At 34.2% G+C, this 25,013-nt stretch overlaps 5 protein-coding genes across 9 annotated transcripts in view; 3 read left to right on the plus strand and 2 right to left on the minus strand.

The window, feature by feature from the left end:
• TkR99D (Tachykinin-like receptor at 99D) overlaps positions 1–14,038 on the plus strand; it is a 30,642-nt gene extending 16,604 nt beyond the window's left edge. Inside the window, exons 2-6 of the mRNA XM_066726245.1 lie at positions 2,986–3,204; positions 5,823–5,973; positions 11,299–11,495; positions 12,530–12,678; positions 13,905–14,038. Coding sequence (XP_066582342.1) covers positions 2,986–3,204; positions 5,823–5,973; positions 11,299–11,495; positions 12,530–12,678; positions 13,905–14,026 — 838 coding nt within the window. The 3' untranslated portion in view covers positions 14,027–14,038. The remainder of the gene's footprint in view (positions 1–2,985; positions 3,205–5,822; positions 5,974–11,298; positions 11,496–12,529; positions 12,679–13,904) is intronic.
• Positions 14,039–16,103: 2,065 nt separating this feature from the next.
• On the minus strand, positions 16,104–17,013 carry LOC136772966 (peptide deformylase, mitochondrial-like). 2 transcript variants are annotated; one of them, XM_066726252.1, is made up of 4 exons: positions 16,762–17,013; positions 16,589–16,684; positions 16,307–16,495; positions 16,104–16,236 (listed from the first exon to the last, which is right to left on the minus strand). In XM_066726252.1, exons 1-4 carry the CDS (start codon positions 17,008–17,010, stop codon positions 16,132–16,134), a joined length of 639 nt encoding a protein of 212 aa, XP_066582349.1. In that variant the 5' UTR covers positions 17,011–17,013; the 3' UTR covers positions 16,104–16,131. The 2 variants fall into 2 exon arrangements, with proteins under 2 accessions (XP_066582349.1, XP_066582348.1); XM_066726251.1 differs by having other exon boundaries at positions 16,307–16,684.
• Hibch (3-hydroxyisobutyryl-CoA hydrolase) lies at positions 16,866–19,181 on the plus strand. Of its 3 annotated transcripts, none has more exons than XM_066726247.1 (7): positions 16,866–16,882; positions 17,585–17,672; positions 17,743–17,795; positions 17,864–18,108; positions 18,170–18,411; positions 18,477–18,881; positions 18,946–19,181. In XM_066726247.1, exons 2-7 carry the CDS (start codon positions 17,651–17,653, stop codon positions 19,083–19,085), a joined length of 1,107 nt encoding a protein of 368 aa, XP_066582344.1. In that variant the 5' UTR covers positions 16,866–16,882; positions 17,585–17,650; the 3' UTR covers positions 19,086–19,181. The 3 variants fall into 3 exon arrangements, with proteins under 3 accessions (XP_066582344.1, XP_066582343.1, XP_066582345.1); XM_066726246.1 differs by lacking the exon at positions 16,866–16,882 and adding an exon at positions 17,379–17,508; XM_066726248.1 differs by lacking the exons at positions 16,866–16,882; positions 17,743–17,795.
• Positions 19,182–19,224: 43 nt separating this feature from the next.
• On the minus strand, positions 19,225–22,035 carry Sar1 (Secretion-associated Ras-related 1). Of its 2 annotated transcripts, none has more exons than XM_066726253.1 (6): positions 21,899–22,035; positions 21,392–21,500; positions 21,198–21,317; positions 21,050–21,115; positions 20,615–20,850; positions 19,225–20,536 (listed from the first exon to the last, which is right to left on the minus strand). In XM_066726253.1, the coding sequence occupies exons 2-6, from the start codon at positions 21,432–21,434 to the stop codon at positions 20,420–20,422; spliced, it is 582 nt and encodes a 193-aa protein (XP_066582350.1). In that variant the 5' UTR covers positions 21,435–21,500; positions 21,899–22,035; the 3' UTR covers positions 19,225–20,419. The 2 variants fall into 2 exon arrangements, with proteins under 2 accessions (XP_066582350.1, XP_066582351.1); XM_066726254.1 differs by lacking the exon at positions 21,899–22,035 and adding an exon at positions 21,677–21,863.
• Positions 22,036–22,478: 443 nt separating this feature from the next.
• On the plus strand, positions 22,479–24,997 carry LOC136772962 (aldehyde dehydrogenase 1A1). The gene is made up of 10 exons (XM_066726244.1): positions 22,479–22,838; positions 22,934–23,038; positions 23,101–23,202; positions 23,269–23,434; positions 23,501–23,805; positions 23,863–23,965; positions 24,039–24,337; positions 24,399–24,607; positions 24,664–24,738; positions 24,809–24,997. The coding sequence occupies exons 1-10, from the start codon at positions 22,800–22,802 to the stop codon at positions 24,870–24,872; spliced, it is 1,467 nt and encodes a 488-aa protein (XP_066582341.1). The 5' UTR covers positions 22,479–22,799; the 3' UTR covers positions 24,873–24,997.
• Positions 24,998–25,013: the final 16 nt, after the last annotated feature.

Genomic DNA, 25,013 nt, shown 5'->3' on the forward strand with positions numbered 1-25,013 from the left:
AGTTCTTCCTCTTGAAACTTTCCAGTGCTTCCATCGCGCACCGAAGGAAGACGAAATCCTTTGGAAAGGGTGGGGGAATCGCTGCGTCTGAAAGGAAATACTGAGAGAAAATTATAGGAAAGTGAAAAAAAGAAGGATAGTCATGGAATATAATTATTAATTGAAGTGAACAAATGTCAAGAGACTAACGAGGTAAATTGCTGAAATTTGACTAACTTCAACACTCGTTACTGACGCTTCGACGATTTAGTCGACAACGTACAGATGGCTATATTCTTCGTAAGGCAAGAATATCGTTATCTGTTATAGATAACAATTTGGTTTATAATCAAGGAAGCTCGCCTGCAAACGACCAGTTATTCACTCAACGTCATCATTAAGCAAAACGTCAGATTCTTCGAAGCTGCTCCGACAAACTCTCTTTCTCAGTCCCATTTTGCACCAACACTTACAAGAATTTTTCCTTTCACCTTGCATTTATTCTGTTTTCCCTCTTTGGCTCCATAGAAGCTTATTTCGCGAAGCGTAACAGAATTTTTTCCAATTAGCAAATAAAAACGTGACTGAATGAAATCGACAAAAAAGGGGAAAAATTAGTTCACGACGCTTCTATTAATAACACAGAAAATTTGCAAGATTTCCACACAATACAACTATTCGTAAAATATACTAAAAAGAAAAACGCGTACAGATGTTTATCGGATTATTGCTCGTAAAGGGGATTTAACGACAATAAAAGTGTAATGGGAGAAAAAGGAAGAAACTTAGAAGCTTTTTTTACCACTTTCTTCGATATCGTTTGGTAAATCCGCCATCTTTGCATGATAGGAATCAGATGGAAAATAGCAGAGTTTGCCATCCTTTTTAGGTTACGTCGAGCCTCCTGGACAACAAATAAATTGCTTCAGAAATGAATTTAGCCAAGATTCATTTATAGGACTTTTTAAGCAAAAGCGTCACTGCGGTGAAAACAGACTTTACGTTGCATAACGCGAAAGAAAGTGTCGGAAGATGTCACATTCCAGGAACACGTGCCCTTTCATATCGCGTCCTTATGCACTTTGACCTATTATCATAACTGCGCGCAATCAATATCGAACATCATAGGCTTTTCTTTATTATCTACCAGTCAATGCTAATCATTTTCTCGACAGGCTATTATATTTTCCTTATCAATTCCTAATATCAATACTTAACAATTATTATTAAACTTTACTTATTTTTACTACAGATGAAATTTCAAGATTATTGATTTCTCACGATCTCTTCTACGCTAGATTTTATCGTCATATTTCTGGCCAAAGTTTTTTCACTAAATAATTGTATTAAAGTTTCTTCGTAGCATTTTTCATGCTGACCGTGCGTGCTCTATATATATATATATATATATATTTCAGCTGCGTATAGGCTGAAAAATGGGAATCGGAAAAGGTTACAATAAAGTGGAGAAAGGAATTGCAAAATCAATTTACTTGGGAAACGAATATACCTCTTTTATAGAGTTCCTACCACAAAAGAATCCGACTGCATATATATTCAAAACTGGTTTGATTCGTCGAAGAAGCGTGCTGCATGATTATAATTGCGTGAATTCTACGCGAGATTTAATTTTCTTGCTTACCCTCATTTTTCGTGCACTATTTTTCGACAGTTTTTCCAGAGGAAATATATTACCGGAGCAAAAATATACAGAAGAAAAATTACGGAAATACGAGAGCATCCAGGAGAATATTGATAATGATGGAAACTGGAGAAGGAAAAACTCTTCAGTTTTGCCAAGATAGTCTAATGATCATCAGGAGGGATTAGAAAGAAATTGCCGAGGCTCCTTGAAAAATCAGCGTTTCCTCGTCTCTACACACGAGTGCCCTACTCTATCTCTTCATTCCACCTTGCTTTGACTTTTTCGACTTTTCGAGAAGCGAAAGGAAGAAAATGACACTTAAAGCTGCAAATGGTACGTGAAAGCTCTGGCAATTCACTGCCGGCTAGGACACAATGAATACTTTTCAGAATATGGAACGCAACACGACACATTTACGACCTTTCGGTATACTACTGGCTGACCCATAAAGCGCCCTTAATTAAGCTCCGCGCGGCTCGCACCGATATTGAGCCTGAAAAAAATCATCGGACCTTATTTTCAGCAAACGTCGATCGTTCACGCAGAAAATTCCTGACATTGCTCAAAAGCATGACTCTAAAGGCTTTTGGAACTTTGAAGAACTTTCGTGATGAAATATTGCCGACCTGCAACATTGAATCGAATATCATTTCCTCGACCAATGGTAACGCGCGAGCTTTGCGGTTGACGGAGTTATTAGAGTTTTACGCTGTGGTGCTTTTACGCTCTTTAAAAAACATTGCTGGAGCTCTGTGACAAATCTTGCCTCGATTTACACAGGAAAAGCTGTTAATGATCGTGGAAACGAAACAACTTTTCAACATCGATTGGAAAAGCGAAAGCATATTGTCCACTCTCGGGCGCAAAAAGCTGGTATCTATCTTCTTATATACATAGTATATATGTATATATCACATTCCATCTATCTTTAATTCTAGCACAGGTCTTTCAAAGAGTGTCTATATATAAATATGCATGTGCAGGATAAAAATAATTGTACAGCGTTCATGTCCGGTCGCAAAAAATTGCAATTTATTTTATAAATTTAGACTTTGACACATCATAAAAAAATACTAATTACTATACTGTAGATCTTTATATGCAAATATAGAACTTGTTTAAAATTTATTTTTTAAAATTGAATAGATTTGTATGAAATATTTATAAAATTTCTACAATCAAGGCAACTGAATTGCAGAATTTTATTTACTAAATTTTCGTACTTTATTTCAAGCTAATAAAATTAAAAAAAAAATTATTTGCACAAAGATCTCTATTTTATTAATTAGAGCATAGTACGTCTTTTAAAGGTATTTCATGAAATTCCTTTTATCGAAATATTCGTATATAATTGCTTTCAGATACATGGCCATCGTGAATCCTCTGAGGCCAAGAATGGGCAAAAGAGCCACGTTATGCGTAGCTATTGCCATTTGGTTCGTGGGAGTTATGATATCTCTGCCAATGCTGCTTCTCAACACTACCATCACAGAAAACTTCGTTAACGGCGAGGTTCGCATCGTTTGCTACAGCGATTGGCCTGATTTAACGGAGGACGGTGTCAGCTACTACGAATATTTGTAAGTTACTCCAATTTATATATATATATATATATATTGTTATTCACTCATCCCAACAAGTCGTGCAAAAATCCCGCTTCACTTCCAATAAATCATTTGCAACATTTGCCATTCTCATGCTGCGGCCGCAAGACCCTTAATAGCACACGTGCAAAAGTCTATACGTGGTGAGATACCCGGTTACATAACATATATTCACTGAACGATCGTTAAAATTCCGCGGTGGGTGTCGTTAATGACTAAAATACGAGCGTGTCTACTGATTCTGGAGTGTCTGGCTGCTGTGCCGATGGAATCTCCACTTTAAGACCATCGTCCTTATCATCGCAGCTTCGGCAATTAAAGACAAATGAAATGGGCTCGAGCCTTCGGGAAGCTCCGCCAAACTCCTTCGGAGCGATATAATTCGCGTGAATCGCTACTCCGAGAAATTAAATAGTTATTCCAAACTTTTCTCGCTGCGATTGCGAGGATTTAATTACCTGCTGATTTATTTCTTTTTTACGGTTATATGAAAACTTATTTTTTCAAACCTCCATTCGAAAAATAATGTCTCGTATAATTATATAAGCGAGTGTCATTATGGTTGAAAAATTGGCCACGCTTTATTTCGTTAAACGACAAATTGACTGCTGCAACGCTCTCGGTTTTGCACTTTTCGCTCCTTGCAAGGTCCATTGTGGCAGGCCACACTACTGTTTATGGTACAGGGATATAATAAATTATATCGTTAAACCGAGTTACGACACGATTATCACCGGATTTTTCCAAAAATCTCAGCCATGGAAAGAAAGAGCCGAGTTTTGATTGCAGTGTCAAAGTGACGATCCCATTGGACCATTTTGTCAGTTGGAGTAACTATTTAAAAAAATTGAGTTGGCTCGCTGACTGAACGGATTTATAGTTCGCAGACATATCTGACATTTCATTTGACGAATATGTCCCACGTAAATCGAGAAATGTCCATGAATATGGGTTTGCGGTCACGAGTGATTTCTCCAACTTACAAAGTGGTGAAACGTGAAGCTATATGTACATATATATATATATACATGTGTGCATATGGTTAGAAAAAAGTTTGCATCTCGCAACTCAATCACGGAACGATCTCCTAACTACCGCGACAGCTGGTGACGAGAGGCAGCTTATTATAAAGGGACACGTTCGTTTAATTCGTTATAAAATCCCTCCCCTCCAGATTAATCAATGATACCATCCGTCAGCTCGATTAATTACTTTATCAAGCCCACTCAACGTACACAATTAAATACTCCTTGTCCTAGGCAGCAAAAAATTAATTAACCTATATCAGTTAATCTCGGTAAATTGTTTAAGTAGACCTCGCAATTTATTTGGCAAAGATGAAACGATTGGACGAATTTAATGAAGCAAAGTTTGATGAATAATTGGGATTAAGTTGACCGCAAGTGCTTAATTGCGTCGATTAGTGAGTGGTCCGAGGGATGAGGACGAGCTTCTCTCTCTCAAAACTGGGTCTTGATCAATGGGTTTATCCATTCAGCTTGGCGTAAGCAATCATGCGTTCAAGACTGCAGACTCTTTGAGAAATCGAAATCCTTTAAGCCGAAGATTTTCCGTTACGAGAACTCGCATCGTACGCTTTTCCACTTGCCCTAAGCCAATCTGCATGCATTAGCTTCATCTTTATCTCTTATACACTCGAATCTCTCAAAATTCTCGTCAATCCTCCGGATTACACCCACCTACATTTATTCATGCTATATTTCTTTCCTATATATACATATATACAATAGCATTATACATATATCAATGCTTTCCCACACTCTGCGCTGTTGCTGGCTCTATCAAAGCAGAGCCCATCGATACAGTTAGGTAAAAAAAAAACAAATCAACCGAATTTAATCTCGGATATCAATTGTTTTTTTTTCCCCTGTAGCACGTTCTACAAAAATATATTGATTAATCGTTTTATTTCTCTTTCGAACTGAGAGAGATTCGACAGCATTGGCTTGATATTACACGAGAGCTGTAATGATCCATAAAATGACTATGGATTCAGTGGTTAGGTCCACAAAAGCTGTTTTCAACGATACAGAATATATGTATAGGTGCACCTGCCATCTCATTAATCGTTAAGAAGTCTTCGCGAATCTCTAACTCATTGTTCGTGAATAATAAGTGAAATGGTGCAACGATTGAGCAGCATCCAAGTATTTTCACCCCGAACCTCGAATCCTGCTTGAAATTTGTGGTGAAAGCCTTTTTTCACTGCAATAAAAGAAGAATAGCTTCCTCCCTACTTTATTATTATAAATTTTATTCAATCCCTCTTATTCGTCAGACTTATATCGATTAAAATTTCGATTGTTAACCTTCGCTTCCGCAAATCTGAAAATTCCCCCGGGCTGATCCGTTTCTTCATCCTCGACAAAAACTCACAGTCCTATCGATCTCTCCAGGCTCATCGTGAATAATAGAAACTAGGGCTTATACATATATACCTACTCTCATGCCTCGCGATTCCAAATGTATCACGAGAAATGATAAATAAATTTACAGCATGACCTTTAACATTTTTTACAGGCTAATAAATCACGGTAGGAGTGCTGAATAATTAAACTTGATTTTCATCTCAGGTACAACGTGATATTCATGATCCTAACGTATTTCTTGCCAATTGGATCGATGACCTTTACGTACGCCAGAGTTGGCTTGGAGTTGTGGGGCTCGCAGAGCATCGGAGAGGCCACAGCGCGCCAGCTGGAGAACATTCGCAGTAAGAGGAGGGTGAGTCACAAATTAAGTCCAGCGTAAATCAAAAGCTCGGAGTTGAGAAAAATAATTAATGTATTAGTCGAGGCTTATATAAATTAGGCAAGATTGATTTGGCGAAGCATTTGAACCGAAAGTGCGTTGAGGATATAAAAATCATTTGATTCAATTAAATCTGGCCTTGAATATAGTATCAATGAGATGTATATTTATTTTAAAAATAACTAATTCAACAAAAATAAAATATTTAAATTAAAAATCAAATTTGATCCATTAAATTAAACTCATTAAAATCCAGTACAAACTTCATTGCTACTATTCAAAGCAAGATTGATTTGTATCAAAGAATTTGTTTCTCGATGTGGGAAAGCAATAAACAAATGACCCCGATTAATCAACTTTGCGCAATTTCCGTTTGTTATACGAGTTTTTCCACGCGCTTCAGTAGATAGGCAATAACGTTTCAGCGTTTAAAGGGATTTTAACACGTTTCTTTGTTCAACTATGTATGCATCATCTATGGATTTCAATTGCAACAGAATTTCGCAAAAAGGATCGATACGCTCATCCCTTTTGCTAACTTTTCACGAATGCGTAATACATTTTGGTACCTCGCTGATCATAACCTAAATTTTGAAGAACTTAGCAGAATATTCGCAATGACGAACCGAATGAAAATCTGCGGATGACTGAGCGACAGTAGCAGCAAAAAAACAACCCCTAATATTTTAAGGGCAAGGTTAAAGAAATTCTGTCGCAAGATTTATTCGACGATATTCCTTATTTCAGTATCTACCATAAGTTTAGCAATGCTTCATTTTCTGAGGAACGAGGGTGTATCGCGTACACAGGTAAAATATGCAAGGTACATGCGCCCTGTGCATAAAGGCACGCGCGTTCATAGCGCATAACTCTCTCATACACATTGCACTGTTCGGTGGATGCTCCACTCCAAAGGATAACTTTTCTTATCAGTGATTTACATAACAAGAGTTCATAAATGTTATCGTTTCTTGATCGTCTCGAAAACGATAAATATGTAAAGCAACTTATTTATCACGAGGCACTATAAAACTGTTTTCTATACTATAACGACCACTAATTTTGAACCGTAGTCATTTTGTTTTTCATTCTCGTTAAACAAAGATATAGTAATTTTACGTCGGTCATCATTGCAGAGAGATTTAATTGAAATGCAACCAAACCAATTAAAATTTTAACGAGTGATTTTTTGCAACCGCGGCACCGTTTCTTAAGAGGTTCTACCAGCGTGTTCAAGTGGCAATATCGGATTTCCATTACACGACAAAAGGGACTGTAGTTGTATAATGTTGCTGTATCGGTAGCAGCTTCTGCGAGACGACAACATGGTCCATTATGAATGTACAATAGCTCGTACATGGAAATGGATGAATATGGATGTAGCAATGAATGGACATATCGGTACTGATCGTTAAGATGTGAAGCAAAGTGGATTGTATGCTATACAAGGTGTACCATTTTAAAAATTGTATAACTATATAGAAAATTCTTCAAAGAAGTATCTTAACAAAAATATTTCAGGAAAAATTTTTTTTGCGTCGAGGAGGACGTAAGGTGGTACCAATGGTTTATCCCTTAAACGTTATTTTAAGGTCACAATAATTTTTTTAAACGAGCTCTCTATCTTCTATGGAATATTCGGATTAGCTTAATTCGAGAGCTTACCGATAAACTATATTAATTTATCGATTCGTCCAATAATTTGCTAGATATTCCGATATGGAATTATAAATAGGTGAATAATTGTAAGAATGTATATATGTGTGACGATCGTGCACACTAACCAAACGAAAATCTATTTGCAATTTCAAATCGAAATTTATCTAGTGAACGATAATATATATATACCAAAATACAAATTAATATAATAATATTTAGGAAAGGTCTTGAAATAAGTTACAAGAACATGGAATAAAAAATAAATAGCTCCACTTGAAAACTCAAAGTGACCTTCAAATGATATTTTCAAGGTTAAATTAATGATACCAAGTTCTCTAAACCTTTCAAAGTCGTACGGTTCTTTACTGAAATAACATTTTTGCTAAAAATGCTTCGTTGAAAATTGTTCAAAATGGAGTTTTTAAAATACGACACCCTGTATACATGACGCTGTTATTAGATACACAGACATTCGGTACAACTAGATTTGTCGGCAAATTGAAATGTACGTATCTCCATGTGAGAAGCAAATAAACGCTACGTTTGAGGGATTAATTATAATTTTAGTTAAATAAATGAACACTGCAATATTACTGTTAATTAATTTGCATTACAACGTTTTTGCCAAAACCGCTATGAGAAATAAGATGTAGCATTTGTGTTGGCTAATTTCTAACGACGACTAATTGGCCCAGACACCTTCATTTCACCAAAAACACAATGCATCCCGTTGAAACTCGGTCGAACATTCACACAAAGAAACTCATTTTCACGCAACGTTACTTTACACATTCTCGCGGAGACAGGGCGCTGCAAATGGGCGTTTTAATCATGGAAAGTTGAAAATGCAAATGAAACATTGCCGGGTATTTCGTGAAATTGCCAAGAAAACTGCGAGTCGAATCAAAAAAGTCAAACGGAAGTAAGATGTACGCGCTGTCCCAGTAATGCACGAGCGTTCTTACGGTATTACAAACGCGCAAGAATATATCCCCCGTTTAGTGGAATTGCTTGGAAAGCTCTATTTAGTATTTATATACCGGGTGTTGCAGTGACACTGGACTATATTTTAAAAGGTCATATTTCATGCGGAAGGTCAGTATAAAAGATCTACCTCTAACGCGAATGTTAAAATTTTTTTCGTGTGCACAGCACCTCCCATACACACTTGAAAGATGTATTTACCAATAGGTCAAAGCACTTGACCCTCCGAACCAAAACATTCGATCCGAAGAATAAAAGGCGAAGTGCGACCGACAATGCGAATCGGGCCAAGTTCTTCGATCTATTGATAAATATATCTTTCTAACGTGCGGAGAGAGTGAGCTATGCGAAAAAGTTTAGCATCAATTTTTTCAGCAAAAGGTTATTTAACGAAAATTCTTTATTTTCACATTCTTCGTATAAATTTTTCAAATATAGCCTGTATAGTGTCACTGAAACACCCTGTACGATACTGCTTCGAGAATTGCAATAAAATCCCGCGAGTCAAAGAAGATAATCTGATTCTACATCAATTTTTCACGTATTACAAGAACAAACCCAGGTCTTAAAACTAATTTTACACTACATTTGAGATAAATAACGGAATCATCTTATTTTCATGTAAAAATGCAAACCCAAGCTGCGTGCATTCTTTTTGATTAAAACTATGACCCGATACGACCTAATTTTAGGTTAATTTTGTATAATCGGGTAAAATAACCAAGTATAAAAGCCTCATTTTTAGTTGCTTTTTATGAAAATTCATTTTAAAAACAAATTTTATTTTTAAATTCAGAAAGATTACCATTGTTGCATTAATAAATTCAGCATATATATATTTTTTTTTCAAGCTTATTTTCATCACTCTAGATAGCCGTATTCCATTGGTCGATTAAATTGGTAATTGGATCGAAGTGAAATTGCCGAATTGGCTTTTAAAGGTAAAACGATAAGGTGACTGCGCTACCATTCATTGCAGTGTATCGCGAATTACACTTGCGATAGGATGCATTTAAAGTACAAGTCGTAAACTAGAGGGAGCATGGCTTTTAGTAGCACGCCATACGAATACAAGTGCGCTGATTAAATGCCATTATTTCAAGGGTGCGGCTGGAACAGGACATACCCCAGTTATTACTGGTCGTTTTACATGCATCCCTCAAATATTTATGATTTTCCTCGAAGCAACGCAAAAAATATCTCTAGTCTTCCCCAAAGTCGTTTTATGTTAATGTACTACACGGCGTAATTTAATGAAATTTAATCCAGGCTAGCAAAAGTACCTAGAGAAAACTGACGGAACGATCGTGAATATGTCCATCGAGATAAAAGTGAGCTGAGGAATTTCAATAAAATAAGAATTATCTTCTCGATGCACCATTTCGCGTGCTTGCCAAAATAATTGAGAATTTCTCGTCGCATTCCCTTGTCCCCCAGTAGTATAAACAGACCGATAAAATTCCGGTGACTTCGATATTTCGTTGATCGGTAAAAGAGTCGAATGGACGTTGATTCGCTGATTTACCAACGCAGATTAAAGGAAAAGTCGACGGATCTTTTAAGGAGTAATAGGAAAAGTTTCACCACAGAAATGCTGGGATATCAAAAGAACCTAAGTATGCTATATATATACTATATAGCAAAGAACGTCCTTTCCTTGGCCTTAATTATACTCCCCCAAACCTTTCGCGAGGAATAAAATATGGCAAATTGGTTAACGTCGAATCTTCCCAAAGTTTGTCTATTTTTTTGTCTTGTTTTCCAGCTCGCTTTTTAAAGGATGATTCGTAAAGTAAAATATGCTCGAAGCGTTTGGTTTCATCCGAAAAGTTAAACAGTGCTCGTGGGTCAGTATCAATATGACTCTGAAAATGTATATTTCGCAAGTTGGACAGGCCGGCCTGCGAGGACTAAAATCTAACCACAATTTTCTCGTACCATCAAACGTTTTGGACTTTTGTCTCCGGTAGTGTCGCCTCAGGCGTTTGTTCGATCCACTTAAAAACTAAAGCCCAGCCAACTTTAACCACTACATCCATCTTCGTTGTAAAACGGCAAATTTTTTTTCCTGAAATAAAAAGCCAAGCTTTCATTGTCTGTATTTGATTTTTTAAACGAAACCTGACAATTTATGATATCCATTGGTATACGTGGGGGCTACAATCGTCAAGTGCAACAAAGTGGAACATAACGGTCGAAAAAGGAAATAACCAAATTAATAATGAAAGTTGGAAACTCCGTAGCGATTAATTGAAAACGTCCTTCAAGCGAATCAAGATGATTATCCGAAGAAAAGATTGTGCTCCCAGTTTCCAACTTATTGTATGCTAGTGAACAGCCATTACTTTCTTCGAATTAAGGAAGGCTCGCCGTCTTGTTATACGCGACTGAACTACTTACTCCACTTTTAAATAGTTCACACCGTGGCTATTCCAAACCTTCTGAATTGAATTTCTAACGTTAACAAGTTGCAATTTTTTCTTCCTTCAATTTTCTTCGTTAATTCTTAACGAAAATAGAAATGTATATAGCATATATAGCGGGTCCACGATAATATATAAGTGGAAAAACTCCGGATTAGTCGTACCTTTTAGATAAGATTCGTTATATACCATATAATTTCATTATTTAACAATTTTTGTTTTCTGTTCACAGGTGGTTAAAATGATGATCGTAGTGGTAGTGATATTCGCCGTTTGTTGGCTACCGTTTCACGTTTACTTCATAGTGACGTCATACTTACCAGAAATCACCAACGAGCCTTACATACAAGAAGTTTACTTGGGCATTTATTGGCTTGCCATGTCGAACAGCATGTACAATCCAATTATTTACTGCTGGATGAACTCCCGGTAAGTTTCTGTCGATAACATTCTCTCTCTCTCTCTCTCTCTCTCTCTCTCTATATATATATATATATATATATATATAAAGATAGAGAGAGAGAGAGAGAGAGAGTGAGAGAGCGTTAATAAGACTGTCGAAAAACACTATTCCAACATATTAGAAAACATTGATTTGCCCAGGGGCCATACAGTCACACGAGTCGTTTTCAAACTGCAGCAGTAACGCAGACTTTAACTCCCTTTACACGTACATGAGATTTTTGGAAAAGTTGTCACGATACTTGTCGTCGACATAGTTTGCAGGAGCTCGTTCATTACTAGCAGATGTCAGTCTGCATTTAATTTGCAGTTGCGCGAACTATCGCAAAACTTTCCCTCCAGCTTATATTGTTCGTGGACGTTATTGATTTCTGAAGAATTTATTCGATATTAATCGCTCTTTTGAATTCGTTATACAAAAGTTTAAATATATTAAAGTATCTTACAATATCTCAATGGCTTCTATCAATAGAATTGTTTTGCTGTAAAATCAATACATACTTCAATGTATAGCCGAGTGAGATTTTTGAAAAAGGGACGCCAGTGTAAAATCACGTCTGGCTGCGAGGGAAGGCGAAAAAGACCTTTTGCAACTACCGGAAATGGAATTCAGGCGGGACAATATAGCACTGGATCAACAATTGGAGTTCATCCAAATCCCTTGATGTCCGAATACACGCGACGCGATTCATCATGTATGCTGTATGTATACATGTACACACATACATATATATATATATATATGTATGTAACATTTAAACATCTCCCATGCACAGTATCATACTCTGTCTCAATTAATTGTTAAGCAAGAAACATTAAAAACAAATATTCAAAATGGCCATTGTACAGCCAGGATTGGATCAAGTATCGATGATAATGATTAATCTTGTTTCGAATCCAGGTGATAATGAGTGTGTTTTACCGTGCAGAAAAAAACTGTAGATACTATATCAAGGTTACGCCTAAATTGGATTAATAGTGGCTGTTCGTGATTCTGACAGGTTTCGTCGAGGGTTCGCGCAATTCTTCTTCTGGTGTCCTTGGGTGAGGGTGACCCCGGAGCCGTCTTTGTCGCGGTCCGAGGCTGTGACGTCACGATACAGCTGCCCAGGAAGTCCGGACGGGATGAACAGCCGGAAATCCAGGAACGGTACGTCCTCGATAACGTCGTCGGAGCGCTATTGCACGACAGCATCCACCACGCCTAGAAGCGAGTCACGCCTCGAACAGGATGATGACCTTGTCGTACAGGGCGAAGAGCACCTCACCTTCCTACCGATCAATCCACCCAATTCCGATATTGACTTGCACGAACTCTCCCCAAGAACTATAATTCATCCCGAGGAACGCGTGGGACTAGCTACTTTCTGAGCCTCTCCCACTCTCCTATAATTCCACATGCATCATTTATCTCTCGCGATATACAGAGTAAATCTCCTGGCATAACTCAAAAATATTTCTTGCTTCCCCAAGACAAATTTCTCACGTTCTCCACTCTCCACTACTAGCCCCCCCCCCTCCCGCCTATCCACCTTTCTCTCGTCTCCCACTTTTTCTCTTTCCTCCTTCGTATCGCGTCTCCCATCACACTATTGTTTTTTATTATTCATTATCTTTATTAGTTTATATCGCACATCGATGTCTTACGTACGTACCTATACTCTTCTCATCACCATCCATTATATCACACGCTCGTCATCCTTGCTATATTTATTTCTTGTTAATAGTATTATTATTATGGTTATTGTTATTATTATTATTACTGTCGTTATCATTATCATTGTTATTATTATTGTTATTGTTATCAATAATTTTATCACTATAGTCAATCGCCGCCAAGTATTTACGCCAACATCAGAACCCTGCGTTATGGACGTTATTCATAATTTTAGAAATAAATTTTCTGTGACCAAGCAATTGCTGTACGCTTAATGTGAAATCATTTTTTGTATTCCTTTATCATGCTAAAATCGATACTAGTTTGCGCAAAGCAATTGATTCTGGACTGTCAGTTTGCGCGACACGTGCTCATAGCAAAATTTGCTTTTTCGAAAATACTAGTTCCTGTTTTGACTCCTTTTTCTCTCTTTCTTGTCTTTTGGTTTTGTTTTTCTTTTTGAGATCTGCACATTTCGCTTTGCACAGAGCAATGCAAATTTTAAGCTCGCCTACGTTATTTATTTCAAAGTTGCGAGTATTTTAGGGGCCATTTGAATGGTTCAGTAGAGTAGTTGAGAACGATTTGGATGGATTAAGGATTTTGTTGAGCATGGAAAAGAAAAGGAAGGTGTGGAGGTTTGTAGACTAGGTTAAAAATGGTGGAGGTTGAAATAGCGAAGAGTACCGATGGAAATAGACGTGATTCTCATTCAATAGGCACGGTGGGAATTCCACTGAATTTGCATCCACTGCGAGGAGGAAACGACCGATTCCAAGCTCACCACCGAGGTCGGGGTAAGAAGTGGAGGAACTTGCAAGCCAGAGGTCACATATCCTGACAGGATGAGGATAATGCCCAACAACAACGAGTTCACACCTGGATATAGAATCTCAGTGTCCTTCCCTCCTAAATCGAGGTAATAGAGACCACCGATAACGTGCACGAGGAGTCTTCGAACGATAATTGGTACCAATAAGACTCTTGCAACTGCAGCTATAACTGTAAGCGAGGGGTTCCCTTTACAATCTTTGTAAATAAAAGTTTTTCGTACGTGGCTGAAGGAAATCAAATACATACCTGTAACATAAAACTGTAGAATTTATTGAACTAATGCGAGAATTTTCAACTCTGAACATTTTAATGATTACTATAATTTCTTCCTTCGAATAAGTGAAATACTCTAAATGATACTTTTCTCATTTTTTCAAATAACATTTAATAAAACTAACGGACCAATGCGAAGCAGAGTGCATAAAGTGAACTAATTTTCTAAAAATGAAAAAACATTTCCAAGCTCTTGTCAGTGTTAGCTAAAACTCAATGTAGGCTAGAAATTATTTGTACTTATAACACGTGGGATGCTTATTATTTTTTTTTTCTTCATTTTACTTCCTACATGTAGTATTATAACAAAATCTTAGAACAATTTCGAGTGCTACAGAAAATATTAATAATAAAGATATTTTTTTAATAATCAACGAGAGCTTTCGGCACGTACAATCCAATCGTGTGCTTCGTAGACTTGCCATCTGATTTTAAACAATTTCAGTAGTGCCAAGATATTTTTATGAATTTAGCAGTTATACCGAAATGCTGTAAATAATTTCCGTCGAGGTATACGAAATTTCGTCGATCATCCAGGCATTCAAGCTCCCTGATTTTCTATCATAAGGACAATGAAAAAAAAACTATGATATACTTTATCAAGAGATAATTTTCTTTAACCATCGAAAAATTTTGTATTGATATCGTAATGTAAATATATAGATATTTATATATAGTATAAGGAAAAATTATGTTAGTTAGCAAAAAAAGAGAAATAAAATGAAAATTATTCATGTTTACCTATATTTCAAGGTATCTATTCAGTCTATTCTATTGGATCGTCTTTTATGCTATTCTTCGAGATTTTCAATTGTTACTACGAAACAAATACTCTGGGAAAACCAAACGCTTTCTAAGATAAAAAAACAGTATATGTACTCACTATAAAAAGGAAATCTTAGAGAATTATAATAGTTATGTAATACTATAAAAATATATTTAATCAACAATTTTAAGTGGTTGCTTCATCTTATATTGGTAATTAATAAAGCAGTAATCAATATTGCTCTTTTGGTTATTTCAATTTTTATAAAATAAATGCTTATTATATATTATTAAAAGAAGTAAAAAGTTCTTATCATATAAATGTTATCACGCACAAATAAAACTGCTTTTTTATTTGTGTTAAAGATAGAAGAAATTGTCATTATTCCAGGTATAATTCATTTCTTCATAATTGTTAATATTAATTCAAAAATTGTTATTTAAGTTAAGAGAAGTGTGTTATAAAGGCAATTATGTCCAAATACACTACCAGGGTTTATAATAAGCAAGCATTTAAATTGTCATAAAAATATTTATTATATTAAGTTAATACAAACACACATTTGATATATTTTTCTTAATACAAAATTTTCAAGATGCCGAAAACGGCAGCAAATGTAAAAACAATCTTGTAATTATACTGCTCACTTTCATGAATAGTTTACGGATGTAAAAAAAAAATGAAATTATCGCAAAATAAAAAATAGATTTAAGTAGAACATTATACGATAAAGCGAAACTTGATCTGTTATGATATAAGAAAAGGTTTGTAGGAACTAAGAAATTTAGTCGAGTGTAAAAATTTAAAACTATATTGGTACCAAGAAAAAGATCAGTTGTTTTCAGTGGTGTATTTTTTGACAACTGAATATGAAAGAAACTATTATCTTATTTCAAATATTGTACATTCCGCGCTATGGGTTGTATACTGGATGATGTGCATCAATAAAAAAATCTTATTTTTTAAATCAAACCGGCGACTTTGTACAAAAGGTAATGGCTCAATGATACAATACAAAACATATCATACAAATTATTAATTTATTTATTGAACTAACCGATGCTTTTACACTTTTATGATTTATAATTTAGTTTGCATTTCCCTTTTTTTTGGTTAATCTCGTACCAAATTTTATTTTGGAATGTCGTTACATCCATTCTGTCGATAAATAATTTTCCCTGTATTAAAAAATATATATATTATACTTTAGAATGAGAACAAATAATTAAAATTAAAAGATAAAATTACCTTGAGATGATCATACTCATGTTGAATGATTCGGCTGGTGAAACCTTTTGCTTTTAAGCTTTCTAGATTACCCTCAGAATTCAAGAATGTAACTTCAACTTCCTTTGCTCTGGGAACATCCGCTGAGTATCCGTAAATACTTCTGCACGTTTCTTCTCTTATGACAACATTGTAATCTAATATTTTCAGCTTTGGATTAATAAATACTTTAAAAGGAACTTCTTCGATTTCGTTAAATTGTATTTCATGTTCTTTTAATTTTTTTAAAAACCTGTGTGTTACTTCTAAAGTAAAAAGCTCCAAAGGCAACCCAATTTGAGGCGCAGATAAAGAGATTGTTCCGTGTTTTCTCATTACTTTCCGCATATGTGATATTATCTAAATAAAACATTAAAAATGAATTATTGTATATTATGATTATATAGAAAAATGTTATAGTCGGTAATTCTAAACACTTTTTCAAATTTTGGCTCCATCACGGTCTCCAGTTTAATGGCCTCGCATTTAGTCCGCAGAACAGGGTCACCAACTTGACAGATATTCGCGTAAGGTGGTTTCACTTCACCTTCAAGACGGGTACCAATAAAATTTAACCACTTATTTAGAACATATACGACGGAATATCGCCTTCTTATTTTATTACAAACACAATCGCTAGTACCGCTTAGCATCCCATTAGAACTTTCTAATATTTTTAACAGCATGTCTAATGTTCTAGCAAAGCTTTTTTCACGTTAGATCGAATGTTAGGTTATTGCGTACCGTAGACTCACTAGACTGTACATATAAATACAACATAAACATTATTTGGTTGGCTACTCTGTTGACTCATTTAATTCCCAAATAATTGAGCTATTTAAAACCTGCGCTATCCAGGCAGATATAGTTGCAGATCTTTTAATTGATTCCTGAACTAATTTTTAATAATTAATAAGAATAATTATTGTCCTTATCACCAATTTTTCGTATGAATTTTAGGTTAAATGCTTCATCGCTTTATGTAAATATTTGTCCAACCGTTTCGAATTTTTCTTATCTTAATTAAGCATTGTAAGATTACATTTTGTTAAAGGAAGGTTATGTATATCCCTATATTTCATCATATTTACACGAGCTCGTACGATCTTAAATATTGTATTATTTTTATTATATAATAAAAATAATTTAATTTCGAAGATATTAAATAACGCGTAGAAACTATGGTAAAATATTTTTTACAATAAAGAGAGTTATACTTGTTACATATACTGTAAATGATTAATTATCTTTCTAAATTAGATATCCAGCATTACAAGACACCTTTGTACAAGTGAAGGAACTACCATACGAAATTCATTGAAAATAATGTCTACTAAATATAATACTGGTAATCATTATTTCTTACTTGTTACTTTAAAGTTAAAAAATTATTCTTATTAATTTGAGTACGTTTCTAGTACCCATTAGAATGGCCAGTACTGATGCAGAAGAAAATGTTTTACTTAAAACTGTGTGTACCTTTTATAAAAAAAATTAATACATGACAAATGTTTCTTACATATATCAATAATCTTACAGGTAGGCAACAGTGGTTTAATAACTCTAAATAGGCCAAAAGCATTGAATTCTTTAAATACATCCATGGTTAGAAAAGTTTATACGACACTCATTGAATGGGAAAATTCTAAAAATTTAATAATAATTGAAGGCATAGGAAAAGCTTTTTGTGCTGGAGGTGATGTTAAATCTTTAACTCTTGCTATATCTGAACCAAATGGTCAGGGAGCTATTTTAGGACAAGAATTCTTCAGAGAAGAGTACACGTATGTTATAAATAATGATACAATTGTAAATTTAACTTTAAGATTTACTTAATTTTAATAGATTGAATCATTATATTGGCAAATATAAGAAGCCATACATAGCTTTAATAGATGGAATTACTATGGGGGGAGGTGTTGGACTGTCTGTTCATGGCAAATACCGTGTTGCAACTGAAAACACTTTGTTTGCCATGCCTGAAACAGGAATAGGTTTATTTCCTGATGTTGGGGGAACCTACTTTTTGCCAAGATTAGAAAATCACCTTGGCTACTTTTTAGGTCTAACTGGTCACAGATTAAAAGGTTTAATTCTGAGTGGTTTTTTACATATTTATTAGGACAAAATTATTTTTCATAAAATTTTATAGGTATTGATGTACTACTGGCTGGTGTTGCAACCCATTATGTACCAGCTGAAAAAATTCCTGAATTGAAAGATGCATTGTTCAAATCCAATGGAAATGATGTTGACATTATTTTAAAGGCGTTTCAACCAAAACTAGATCAGGAATTTAGTTTGAAATCTTATTTACCATTAATAGAAAAATGCTTTTCTGCTCCTTCTGTCGAAGCCATAATTCAAAGATTAAATGAAGATAATTCTGAATGGTCAAAGAAAGTAGTGAATTCATTGACAAAAATGTCTCCAACTTCTTTAAAAATATCAAAAAAAGCCTTTGACATAGGAGGCAAATTAGATTTAGGAGAATGTTTGAAAATGGAGTACAGATTGGGATGTGCAGCTTTGCAAAAAGACAGTGACTTTGTTGAAGGTAATTCAGCAAAAATTCTATCAGTGTTAACCATATTTTTTATTTTATAATATAATCTTTACAGGTGTGAGAGCACTTCTTGTGGATAAAGATCAGAATCCAAAATGGAATCCAAAATCTTTGGAAGAAGTCACAGAGGAACACATAAATCAGCAATTTGCTCCTTTACCTCAAAAGAGGGAATTGTTAATTTCAAAGTTATAATTTCCTTAGAACAAAAGAAAACTATGTCATTGTGCTTTTAATTTTTTGTTTTATACTATTTTTTTATTGAGTAAAATATATATTCTATTAAAATTAGACTTTATTCTTTTACATTAGGGTTTAAATAAAGGAAAAACAATACAAAATAATTTCTTTTATTTTTATAAAATAAAAAGGAAACTATTACAAGTTCTTATAACTAAAAAGATTAAAAAATTGTTCTATTTTGATTTTCTAAAACGGAAGTTTCAGGGAGTTGAGAAAACATCGCACGAATAAAAGATGATTCTCTCCTGATAACAGTATAATTTAACAAAAACTCCGTTAACATGCTTTAACGATTTTATAGAAACCGAACCATAACCCAATACTTAAATATTTAAAGAATATCAATTTACATAAACAATAATAGACAATATCGTCTATCATTTAACATTTTCGCTGCTAAAGCAGATATAATAATTTCACTCTTATTCCTTGTTCAACGTCTATTCAAATTTTGTTAAGCTTGTACTATTTCATAGAACACAGTGAAAAAATTAAAACACAGTAATCATTTTCGATTTGACTTTCTGACAGTCATATAAGTGAAAAATTAATTTTCCTTTAATAGCTCTACCAACCTTTTCATCTTTTAAGATAGCACAAAGTATTTAGTACCCTATAGTTTTTTTCTTTCTCAGTGTAAAATAATTGATTAATCATAAGTCCTACTATTTTAGCAGTCTCGTTCTAAATTCCAAATTGCAAATATTGGTGAAGCACCCTATTTCTCAATCGTATTAACTTTATTTTTTTAATGTTGAATAAATTATATTCTTCCACAATTCTTTTTAAATGGAGCACTGATACCTAATCAAAATAATCAGTCTAAAATATAAAATATTCTTTGGGTCTGTCATATTTGTCAATATAAATAATAAAAAATAAATCTACAAAACAGTTATAGTTCTTAAATAGTTTATTAATTTCATTTATCAAAATGTTGTATCATTCTTCCATATGTTGTAAGTTTTGTATTGCATTATTTGCAAGATGATAGGAATCCAAGACTTTGACTTCATTAAATCTTAAGTTATGTTGACGTTTTGACTGATAACAATACCCAAAATAGTTGTTGGGATGCAATCATTTGCTAATTACAATATTTTCAGGAATATTTCTGCCTTTTTAGAGCAACACTGCCTTCAATATATTACTGCAATTGCTTTATAAAACTGTTCTTTTCCTACTGCTCACAATACCTGGCTGGTATTAACATCATGATCCATGTTGAACAGAGGAAAAAGAAAGATAATAAGCTGCTGGAAATTGGAGTGAATTATTACTTCTCTTCAGTCGATGTACTGTGCAAGCCAACGGAAACCTTCTCCATAACCTTGTCTCTTCAACACTGAGCACATGAAAAGTTCCAATGGACGACCAGGAATTTCACTTCGCGATATTTTACCCTAAAAACATTTTCACTAAATATTATCTCCATATCCTTAAATCATTTGCACGAAATTATTATCTATAAATAAATTTACCTTTCCAGTTGTCTGACCATAAAGATTGAAACGTTGTCTGATTTCATCCTCTGATGCTGCATTAGGCTTATCAATTTTATTGCCCAACACAAGTAACGGGCATGAGCTTAGCTGTTCATCAGTTAATAGTGCATCTAGCTCAGCTCTGGATTCTTCAAGTCTTGACCTATCACTAGCATCAACAAGGAAAACTATGGCATCTACAGCTGGAAAATAATCCTTCCAGACACGTCTTGCTAAAATAAATTATTTCTTATTATTCCTTCATCATTAGTTTCTTCTAACTCTATTATGGTGCACTAAGCAATTCTGAATAGGAGCTTATTATATTAGGTGCTATTATTAGGAATTTAAAGTAAAAGCTGGCTGGTAAAAGTTATATATAGAATTCTGAACAAGTGACCATGTAGATTGTGTTATTTAATTTTTGCCCACCTTGACTGTGACCTCCTAGATCAAATGTTGTAAACCTCATATTGCCAATAGACAGTTCTTCAGATGCTGAAAAGATAATTTCATTAATATCTTGTTCTTTTCCTGTATACAAAATTAAAAATTTTCCAATGCCGGAGTATATTTTTACTTGGATGTAACGTAGGCACATGTTGAGCTAATCGGTCATCCTTGAGCATGTGAAGTAGTGTAGTTTTGCCAGCATTATCCAACCCCAAAAATAAGAGTTTTCCACTCTTTTTCCACAATCCTAGAGAAAATAGAAATTAGTGTACTATTACTATCTCAATTTATTTAAAAATTTATTAAAAAGTGATAACTTACCAAGATAATTTAAAACCCCAGAAAACCATTCCCAAATAAACATATTTGTAAAGTATGAATGAATTGTAAGCTAACTTAGTAGTAGTTTCTTGTTGATTATGTGACAAATCTGTAAGAAATTACATTAGACTTTGTACAAAATATTATTAATCTGTAATGCAGTGATTTTGCACTATCTTATAAAGAACTTAATTAATGCAACAAAAGGTAACTACAAAGCAAAATTTTTATCACAAGTGACACAAAGAAGTAAGAAAAGGTAATAATTAAATAAATTAAGATTACTGTAAAGGACCAAAGTATATTTATTATGGAGTTACAGATGATCCTATGCAATCGCTGCACTAAAACAATAATAAAATCTGATTTGCATTGGTCAGGATTAAAAAAGAAAAAACAACCTAATCCGTACTGATAGGAATCAGAAGAGGAAAAGTTGGTGACGAGCTTAAAAATGGTTTGGATATTTATAAAGCTTAATGTTTCAATAACACCGAAGTGACATACCCAATGTGAAAAAATGTGCGATGACTGCTTAAGACGGAGAAAAGTATTTTTCCTCCTACGAAAAACGCACTTAAAGCGAGCCTAGTTGGCTGGCAGTTGGCACTGGTGACGTCTACTTCCGGCAGCCATGATGTCCGAATAAATGCTGTATCATAGAAAACGCGGCATACGAAATTATTCTCATTTCTCGAAGACCTTTAATTTAAATTCTGCATATTTTATAATTACCATTATCTATCAATCTCCATCCGGGTGTTGAATGGTGAAACATCTAACCTTAAAATAATAAATTAGAAACTTTACAGCATCATTCGAGAAGGAAAAATAATAAATCTTTCAGGTAACTTATGTTAAACCATTTATTTTAATTAAAAAGAATAATTATTTCTCATCATTCGGGAGTTCTACTTTTATAAATTGATTGAGAACATGAATAAAAAGACGTATTCAATTTGTAATGCATAATTAATAAAGCATATTATCTGTAAAATTGGTTGTTTTTCTTTTGACCTTCATCTTTGAAAATTACATGAATCTGATTAGATTAACTAACTATCTCTGCCTATCTAGATTCATCTTTATAAATAAAAAAGAATCATTTATATGAATATAAGTATAGATTATCCATTAGAAGCTTGGACAGATGTAATTATTCACATTTCGTTAATTTAAATTTGTAAGTTTGGTTGTTACGATAAAAGTGTAAAAATAATTTATATTAGGGAAAATTTACGACAGTTTGCGATATTGCACACGATTATAGGCTTAAAATACTGAATTATATTATCGCATACACATCACGTGACTAATTAATTTACAAGTGTTCAGACTTCATAAAAGGATAGGAGTGGCTTATTTTTCTGTTAGTAATTGAACTGAAAGAAACCAATCAACTTCAAAGATGTCTAAGCCTGGTATTCCTACTATTAAATTCACAAAGGTTAATTTCACTTTGAAAATGTAGAGAGAGAATTTAGTCTGTAATAATGTCACACAAATGATTCAATCATAATAAAATACTATTTTGTTTTGTAGTTATTTATCAACAATGAATTTGTTGATGCTACAAGTGGCAAAACATTTGAAGTAATCAATCCAGCTACTGGTACAGTTTTAGCTCATGTATCAGAAGGAGACAAGGTATTTTTTTCAGCTTGTCATAAGTTAAAGTTACTTGATATTTAATTATTAAACATCCAAAGGCAGATGTAAATAAAGCTGTTGCTGCTGCATCAAAAGCTTTTAGTCGAAACTCACCATGGAGATCTATGACAGCTTTTGAAAGAAGTCAACTTATGCAAAAGGTATCTATTGATTGTTCATATAATAGTGGAAATTTTTAAAGTAAATAGAATAATATGGATTTAAAGTTTGCAGATCTCGTATGGGAACATCGAGATTATCTTGCAGCCTTAGAAAGTGCTGATAATGGAAAAACATATGCAAATGCGCAGGGAGATATATTTGCAAGTGTTGCAACTTTCAGATACTATGCTGGATGGTGTGATAAAATTAAGGGAACTACAATCAATGATGGTATTATTTAAATACTTTAAATGAAATATTAGTAAGAAAAGAAAAATTATAATTTATACTTAATAGATCCCAAGTATGTGACATATACTCAAAAAGAGCCAATTGGCGTTGTGGGTCAAATTATTCCTTGGAACTATCCTTTCCTAATGCTAGCTTGGAAATGGGGTCCAGCTCTTGCTACTGGATGTACTATAATTTTAAAGCCTGCAGAGCAAACACCATTGAGTGCTTTATTCGCTGCTTCATTAATCAAAGAAGCTGGATTTCCACCAGGAGTAATTAATGTTATTCCTGGATATGGTCCTACAGCTGGAGCTGCTATATCTGAGCACCCTGACATACGTAAAGTTGCTTTCACAGGCTCTACAGAGGTAATTTATCACTTTTTAATGTATAAAATAAAAAAGTAATCATTTTGTGATATCCAGATAGGTCATATAATTATGGAAGCTGCTGCAAAGACTAATCTCAAACGTGTCAGTTTAGAATTGGGTGGGAAGAGCCCACTGGTTATTTTCGATGATTGCGATGGTAAATCCAGAGATTTTTTTATTTCTAATATTTTTTGAACTTGAAGGATTGATGAGGTTTAAAATTTTTTTAGTTAAAAAAGCTGCCCAAATCGCGCATAACGCAATTTTCGACAATCATGGGCAAAGTTGTTGTGCCGGTTCACGTACATTTGTTCAATCTGGAATTTACGATGAGTTTGTCCAGCACGCTAAGAAGCTAGCAAGCCAAATTAAAGTGGGAGATCCTTTTGATCCAACTACACAGCAGGGACCGCAAATCGATCAAGATATGCTTGATAAGGTAATAGGGTTGATTAATTCTGGAAAGCAAGAAGGCGCTGTAGTTGAAACCGGGGGAGAACGATTAGGCACAAAAGGATACTTTGTGAAGGTAAAAATAATATGATCAAATAATGTAACAAGTCGTTGTCAACATATGTTTATTATTCTAGCCTACCGTTTTCTCACAAGTCCAAGACAACATGAGAATTGCCAAGGAAGAAATTTTTGGACCAGTCCAATCTATTTTGAAGTTTAAGACTATGGACGAAGTTATCGACCGAGCTAATAGCACTAATTATGGTCTTGCCGCTGGGATAATTACCCAAGATATCGATAAAGCTTTGTTATTTGCTAAATCTGTGGAAGCTGGGAGCGTATGGTACGTAAAAAGTTTGATTTGCGTTTAAAAGATGCTACATGTTTATTTATTTTTAGGATAAACTGCTACGACGCTATAACACCCGCAAGACCATTCGGTGGTTTCAAAAATTCTGGAGTCGGTCGTGAATTGTGAGTAAATGTTGATTAATTGTCTAGGGAAATACAAAAATTACAATTTATGCTTGTTCAATTTTTACAGGGGTGAGGAGGGATTGAAGGAGTATTTGGAAGTAAAAACCATAGCTATCAAAGTTGGAATTTAAGCTTTTTCCCCACCATATACTCTATTTTTTGTAACAATTGAATTTTTTGTACCATTAATACACACAGTTTTCTTTCCGTTTATAACATTTGTATGAAATAAAGCTTGAGTATTCTAACTACTAAATGTTTCTTAGTATTTT

Source organism: Prorops nasuta, unplaced genomic scaffold, assembly GCF_024137725.1.
Source record: "Prorops nasuta isolate Cenicafe-Biocafe unplaced genomic scaffold, Cenicafe_Pnas_1.2 PNAS00004, whole genome shotgun sequence".
Lineage (NCBI taxonomy): Eukaryota > Metazoa > Arthropoda > Insecta > Hymenoptera > Bethylidae > Prorops > Prorops nasuta.

Bases quoted from the DNA above. Each gene is read 5' to 3' on its own strand.
- LOC136772966 (XM_066726251.1), bottom strand. From the start codon at position 17,010: ATGCTGTTAAAAATATTAGAAAGTTCTAATGGGATGCTAAGCGGTACT. The intron at 16,685-16,761 runs GTGTTTAGAATT...TGTTTTATTTAG, and splicing joins TGGAGCCAAAATTTGAAAAA to ATAATATCACATATGCGGAA. The intron at 16,237-16,306 runs GTAATTTTATCT...TTTTTAATACAG, and splicing joins ATGAGTATGATCATCTCAAG to GGAAAATTATTTATCGACAG.
- Hibch (XM_066726246.1), top strand. The intron at 17,673-17,742 runs GTAATCATTATT...GTACGTTTCTAG, and splicing joins GTCTACTAAATATAATACTG to TACCCATTAGAATGGCCAGT. The intron at 17,796-17,863 runs GTGTGTACCTTT...ATAATCTTACAG, and splicing joins AAAATGTTTTACTTAAAACT to GTAGGCAACAGTGGTTTAAT.
- Sar1 (XM_066726253.1), bottom strand. From the start codon at position 21,434: ATGTTTATTTGGGAATGGTTTTCTGGGGTTTTAAATTATCTTG. The intron at 21,116-21,197 runs GTAAAAATATAC...TTATCTTTTCAG, and splicing joins TGTGCCTACGTTACATCCAA to CATCTGAAGAACTGTCTATT. The intron at 20,851-21,049 runs GTGGGCAAAAAT...AATTTATTTTAG, and splicing joins TCTAGGAGGTCACAGTCAAG to CAAGACGTGTCTGGAAGGAT.
- LOC136772962 (XM_066726244.1), top strand. From the start codon at position 22,800: ATGTCTAAGCCTGGTATTCCTACTATTAAATTCACAAAG. The intron at 23,435-23,500 runs GTATTATTTAAA...TATACTTAATAG, and splicing joins GGGAACTACAATCAATGATG to ATCCCAAGTATGTGACATAT. The intron at 24,739-24,808 runs GTGAGTAAATGT...CAATTTTTACAG, and splicing joins TCTGGAGTCGGTCGTGAATT to GGGTGAGGAGGGATTGAAGG.